The 7,389-nt window shown below is 33.8% G+C and overlaps 1 protein-coding gene across 1 annotated transcript; it reads left to right on the forward strand.

Annotated features, from left to right (window-relative positions):
• Positions 1-682: 682 nt before the first annotated feature.
• On the forward strand, positions 683-6,283 carry IFNG (interferon gamma). The gene is made up of 4 exons (XM_073624030.1): positions 683-941; positions 3,608-3,679; positions 4,560-4,748; positions 6,002-6,283. Exons 1-4 carry the CDS (start codon positions 819-821, stop codon positions 6,149-6,151), a joined length of 534 nt encoding a protein of 177 aa, XP_073480131.1. The 5' UTR covers positions 683-818; the 3' UTR covers positions 6,152-6,283.
• The last annotated feature ends 1,106 nt before the right edge of the window (positions 6,284-7,389 follow it).

The raw sequence follows: 7,389 nt of genomic DNA on the forward strand, positions 1-7,389 counted from the left end.
TAAATGGTGGCATTGCACAATCATACAATTTGAAATTCCTTGTCTAGCGTCTGTCATAAAAATGAATGCCATAAAAATCAATTTAGGCACACATTAACAGGATATAAATTGACATATATCCATTGCATTTATCTCTTTATTTATGGTCGGACAACTTGCACCACAGTCACAAAATCAAATAGCGTTTTGCTAAGTGGGAGGTTCATAACATTTGTTCATTTGCAATTAATTGGTAAAAAAAAATTTCTGTTTGCATATTTTGAAAAGATTATAAAATGCTAAGACTAAAAAAGTATAATATGCAATTTTATTAACACCATAAAGTAAAATGTATAATAATGACAAAGTTCAAGTACATAGATGAGTGTACGTATTGTTTGCACATAAACGGACTCTTGTATGATTGAAATGCACATTATTCATTTATTTTCCATCAGAAATATTTCCACTACTTAGGTCTGCAGCAATACTTTCTAAGGATTTCTTGATTTCCCAAAGCCCTTTACATTTAAGGTGGGCCTGCCTGCTATGTCACTTAGAGGAAACTAACACTTCAAAGCAGAAAACCCCACAAACCAAATCTACAACTACAGAAAAAAACAGAAGTATCACACCGCCTATCTAACACCATCTCATTTTTTTTTTTTTTTAAGCCTGTGAAAAATGACTAATTGTGACGTGGTACAAAAAGTTAGGTGGGATATAAATACCTGCTGTAGTCTATATGAAAGATATTCTTTTTCACAATCTCGGTTCACTGACCTGAACCTGGTAAAAAGACACTAAGTTTAGTTCTGTGATTGATATCCTGAGAAACAATGAGACATTTTAAGATGCTTTTGCTCTGCAGTGCTCTTCTTTACTGCATCGGACAAGTCATTGGACGTAACATAGACCTCAACAGGGCAGCTAATGACATTGAAAAGCTGAGAAAATACTTGGTAAGTATATCTTGTACTGTGTATGTAACCATATAATATTTGCATACACTGTTAGCATTTATAACATCCGTGAAATATTTTATGGTCTAATTTTCTTTTCCAGCTATTGTCAGACAAATAATTTCATCACTGTTTAGACTGACGAGTAATCTTTTTTAAACTTTTTTTTACATTACTTAGATATGTTAGTACCTTGTAATATAAATATGGTAGCTTTTCTAACATATTCTGCCAATGTAAACATTCCTGGCAATGTTGTAAGTTCTGGGTGATATGCTGTAAAGATTCATCCTAGTTAGCTAGAGAATACACTTCTTGAACACTATTAGTATCCAAAAAGTAAAGTAACACTTAAGTAAGTGTAAGAAGCTGCTGACAGAGAATGTGATTGTCTAACTTCTGGATTGCATAATCCATGGTCCTGGAACAAGTAGGCAGCCCAGGAGAAAGACATTTGAGGCTTCTCACACATATGTATTGCTTTGTGACAGGTTCCCTTTAGCTTGTCAGACATGACACGGAGGGGGGTATTTACTAAAGGCAAATTCACTTTGCACTACAAGTGCACTGCAAGTGTAGATCTGAGGGGGACATGCAAAGAAGATAAAAAACAGCATTTTTGCTTGTATATGATTGGATGATAAAATCAGTAGAGCTTCCCCTCATTTCAGATCTTCCCCTCAGATCTAAAGCGACTAAATCTTTTCTACTTATAACAGTATAAAGCTTAGTGAAGATTAAATGTTGTGAATTACATTATACTTGAAATCCTCTTTATTATAAACTGGTTCTTTACTGTGCTATAACCTATGTGTTATACGGCTTATTATTTTCAGCCAGGTGATTAGCATATTCAGCTTTCGCAGACTTTCATTGTTGAAAATAATAACCTTTATGGAAAAGTATCATCGTTATTCAAGAAAATTGCAATTTATATATTTTGTGTGTCTACCTACAAATCTGTTGATGGTCATACACTATGCAGGCTTTTAAGGCAATAGATTTGAGGGTCATATCATGATCAGAATAGCTGTTACTATCATAGCTGAAGCTCCTGTCCAGCTTTGGAGACAGGCTGAAAAGTCAGTTCCCAGACAAGGAGGTCACTGTATGTGGTGCTGCATGGATCAGATCTGCTCCAGAACTATTACCACTTCCAGAGGAACGTAGACAGTCTCGGGCATTGTATGACTGTTGGCTGTGACAGTTAATAGCTGTGATTGCAAAGATTTTGTACATAATTTGTATGTCACCAAAGAGATTAATATTGTAGTGATAGTGTAGTAATGCTGTAAGTAATATTTAATAATTAATATGTATTTGTTGATCTGGAAACAATGATGCAAACTGTGGATGTGGTCAAACATTTAACAAGTCGCTGCTTACTTGCAGGAGGAAATGACACTTACTATGCAGCACAAAAGTTACACTACTCAATTTATAACCATAAGCAGAAACTTTCATAAGGCAACTTAAAAGAATATTTTCTACTAGCATTTGTTTCTTTGCATCCTGTATGCAAGCTACAGAATTAAAGCAGAAGCAAAAGCAGTTGCTTTTTTTACCATCACTGAAAATGACATGAAAAAAAGTGTGATTTTTGTGTGAAAAGTGTCTTGATGTGCACATAGTCGCAAACTGAATGTCTTGCAATTTGGCAGGTTAGTGTGGAATTAGTAAGTTATCATAACTCTGTATAAACGTTCCAGTGCAATGTAAGGTCAGATAGATGACTATTGTGTGGCATATATCCGTTTCAAAACACTATTGGACACAACTTATTTAATAGTGCAAGTGAAGCAATTAAAGCAATGCTAAGATGCTGCTTGCATTATGTGTCGCTGAAAAAAATGGCACAAATATATTATATTATTTAGAATTCTATAACTAGTTCAACTGAAAATTGTCTCCAACAGTTTTCTGAAATACTTCACTATTGTCATCTGTGATAAATAACCAATTAATATAAAGGATCTATCCACAAAAACTTTTTTCAGTTGATGAAGAAGCTGTAGAGACCATATAATGTTTATTTTACATTTCATTGGACCGCTGGTAGTGTGCTTGTGCTCCTGGGTCTACATACCTGCCATTGCCATACAAGGAATTCCCACACGTCTTGTGAATTTTCACTTTTTTTTTAACAGATGTAGAATGCCATAGAAGGAGTAGGAACATCTAAAGACAGATGGAAACAACTGAACTACATGTAGACAGTGCAGGGATAGGAACTATTTGATCATTGATTGTTTAATAAAGTTGTGTATTTAATAATACAACAATAATAATTTAACAATAATACTGGGAGTCCTCGCATAAGATATTCTTGTGGATCTTTAATCCTCTTATGTATATGCTGCTTCTAGTCTTTGGGGACCACACCACAAGTACTCTCAGTGGTGTGATGGCACACAGAGCAGGGGGGTATTCTTAATCTGTATTGGTTACCCCTATTTTCTTACTATCGGGGTAACGTATTGGTGATCTTTTATCTTTCAATTATTTATACAATCTCAATGCTTGAATTCCCAAAAATATTAGAATCCAAAGGGTAATTTAAGCCATCAGACTCCTCTTAGCTAATATGTAACTTGTAAGCTGAACAATCTTTAATTCACTTGCTTTTATTTTCCTATTTTTTTACAACAACTTCTTTCTAATTACAGAATTCCCAAGACAAAAGCGATACTGATGATACAGATCAAATGTTTGCAAAGCTACTGGACTCCTTTAAGGAGGTATGTTAACATACATTTAATAATACATTTTTTTATAATAGCCGGGTAAATGTCTACTCGGATACTAATGAAAGAAAAAGATGGTTCACTGAACATTTCAATATTTTAATAAAAAAAAATAAAAAAAGTACTAAGATGAATGTTGCATTATTCATGATATGAATGTTTCAATAATATTTAATAACATATAGTAAGTTGATTCCTTTATCTTTCTTTAAAGTGACAAGCTCACATATCTTTTTAGATTTTGTAGCTTTCTGAGTGACTTTAAATGGAGGCTGCCATTCTCTGGCTCGTTAGCTTCATAATAAATATGTGTATTGTAGCCTCTATGCAGTGTAATGGAAGTGGAGTTACTGCTCTGATCCCTTACGTTTCAGATTATGTCAGTGTATATCATGTAATGCCAGCGGTGGTAATAGTGAGTGAGAGGCCTATTTTGTGTAATGTTTATCAGTGCATAACACCATTTACAGAGGGCTTAATCACATTATAAAATGCATATGGGCTGGGTGGCATTGTGCAGTGGAGTTGAGGAGTGGTTGATGTGTTGTTACAATGCATCACACTATTGGCTTTTTTTATGTATTGCCTAAAAGAAAATAGGATCAGAACTGGGATGTACTCTATATAATAATTTGTTTTTACTACAGTTGGCAGTAGGGGGGTGTATATACTATATATATCCTTTACTTCTCTCTACAAATAATGGGTATATGTCAGCTTTCAGGTGGGTGGAATGAGTTGTTTATAAAGTCACCAAAATATACTTGTCTATATTATTTTTACTATTGTGGAAAAGTGATATAAATATCTGGAAACTTTTCAACATTTTTTTTCGAAGATTCCATCTTACGAAAGATTCTCTTTACCTTTACAGGAAGGAGAAAAGAAACTTATGCTTAGCCAGATTGTTCCCATGTATATGAAGATGCTTACTTCTATTGAAGCGACAGAAGTGAAAGACAGCATCACTAACTTGTCACAGATGCTGCATCAATCCAATGATGACTACTTAAAGCCAACTGAACATAAACTGAAATTACTGATGAAGCTGAAAGAAATGCTGGTATGATTATAAAATATTCTTAATATAACCAAAGAGCATGGAAGCGCACACAGGGGACCACCTGGTCAAAGGGATAACAAATCAGCTTTTTGTTAGGAGTTTTTAAATCAAAAAGTCAAAAGCAATGCTATGTTTCTCATTTTAAATTACGTTAAATTTGGGCAATTCTATCAAAATTTACTTGGGGGAATTGTTGGGATTAAAAATAGTATTAAAAATAGTGAAATTCACTTCATCTTCCAACTGTCCCAGATGCACGTATATATGGCCAATGCTTTGATGCTTAGTCTCAATGTAGCACTTATGCTGACTAGTTTATTTATTTTGTGTTTATATCTCCAGTGGCGAGTTAGATAATCGCTGCATAGTTTACAAACTTGTGCGAAAGCTACACATATTTAGATTGCATGAGTATGCATGTTTCTGTCTTAAGAAAGGAGAAGCGAGCATATCTAACTATTTCTGACATTAGCTTATTTTATAGCAACCAGGTCAAATTATCTAACACCCATAGGCTGAAACCTGATACACATGGTTATAGTTAAAGTGATTGTAAAACAACCCATTCAGTTAAAAAAAAATGAAATGCAAAACATTTTTGTATAAATATAAAAAAAAAACATTATAAATACACTTTTTACTTTTTTTAGTATAAGTGACAAGTCTGACCATTGGAGGAGAGTACAGCAGCAGAGTACCAGCTTAATGTGTTCAGTTTTTAATAGGAAAACAAGGGGATTAGCAGGAACACCATTGATTTCACATGAAGGAAGCAATACAAAGAGTATATGGTACAGCAGGCACATGAAGTGTTGGGGTAACAAATGCTTTAACTTATTTCTATGGTCACCTTAAACATTTTTAAACATTTTTATTTTTAGTTTATTGTGTTACTCAGGCTAGAGATAGTAAGGATATTTCAAATACCTTTCATATTTTTTATTGAGATAGCTATTTTTATTATGGAATTATTTTATAACTCATCATAGTCATGCCTAAATAAAGTTAACATTTTTTGATGGTGTCAATTAGTGACAGCTTGGACTGATTTTGTGTCTTTTCTTTGATAAAGTAATATGGGGAGTACCACACATAATAAAATGTGAAAATGTGTTTCAGAAGTGGCTCCTATTAACAATAACTATCTCATTCTGAAAATAGAAAGGAGAAAATAATACACAAAATATAATAAATACTGTGTTATAGTATGTGCTCGTATTTTATAAAGTTTTAATTCTGTGTTCTTTTACTAGGTCTCAGATATTAAAGTCCAGCGATCGGCCATGAAACACCTGTTACGAATTTACCGATGCACTTTTGACATTTTTGAATCTCAACATTCAAAAGAATCAAACACCCAAAAATGCAAAAGAGAAAGCGTACGAAGGAAAAGAGGATGTTAGAATGAGTTTATTTCAGTCAATACTAATTTAAACAATGCTAGCTAACTTAATTTATATTATTTATCATTATTTTACTATTATATATTTATATCAATAACAAATTAATTTATATTATAATTATCTGCTGCTAAAGGACTAAATAAAAGTTTACAATGTTTTCAGTGTTTGATGACTTTGCTATTTGCTTCAGTACATTATATCTTAGAAATGATAGTTCAAAAATACATTTCCTTGCTTGACCACTAAATGGCAGAACAACCAATTCTGTGGAATGACTGATGATCTCATTCTGTATTGGTTTCGTGATTACCTAACTCTCACTGCAGTAATTCACAGAATTGAAATACAGTATCTGCTTATACTGTGACTGCATTAGGTTTTACATACATAACTGCAACCTGGACTATTGCTCAGGGCTGGCAAGTTCCTAATGGCCCAGTCATTACAGTCACCTATGGAACACTGGTATGGGTCCAGTCATCCACTCTAAATCTTGAACTAAAAGATAGAACCACTTAATTCAATTCCAAAGATTGTTTATAACTTAGTAAAAAGTTAAAGCCCTAAGGCTGACGCTGCGCTATAACAGAAAAGATGTAACTTGTGAAAATAATAACTTGTAAAAATAATAAATGAATAAGCTGCTAACATCAAAAAGTCCAGTACAAAAACTCCAAATAAAGTGCAATGTGAAAAAAGATGCAGAGCTAATTACAAACTCATGAATATATAAATGTGAATATACATAGAAGATTGAAAAGAGGTACCAAAATAAAAAGAAAAAGGTGACAAAAAACTTAACTTACCAGGTGGCAGTGGTGGAGACTTTCACACCATGTTATATAAGCAAAACCCCTCTGCAATTTTTTATCTTTTTTTGCAGTTTGTGACCTGTTATGCTATGTACACACGAGCGGACTTTTAGACGGACTGAACTCCGAAGGACTTTTTCGACGGAGTTCCGACGGAGATCCAACGAAACGGACTTGCCTACACACGATCACACCAAAGTCCGACTGATTCGAACGTGATGACGCACGACTGGACTAGAATAAGGAAGTTCAGAGCCAGTAGCCAATAGCTGCCCTTGAGCCATTTTTGGCCCGTCGGACTAGCATACAGACAAACTGATTTTTCGATAGAAAGAAAGATTTGAAACATGTTCTATTTCTAAAGTCCGTCAGATTTTTTCAACAGAAAAGGTCAGATGAAGTCCACACACAATCAAATTGTCCAAC

The sequence above is a fragment of the Aquarana catesbeiana genome, linkage group LG03 (assembly GCF_042186555.1).
Source record: "Aquarana catesbeiana isolate 2022-GZ linkage group LG03, ASM4218655v1, whole genome shotgun sequence".
In the NCBI taxonomy this organism is placed as follows: Eukaryota; Metazoa; Chordata; class Amphibia; order Anura; family Ranidae; genus Aquarana; species Aquarana catesbeiana.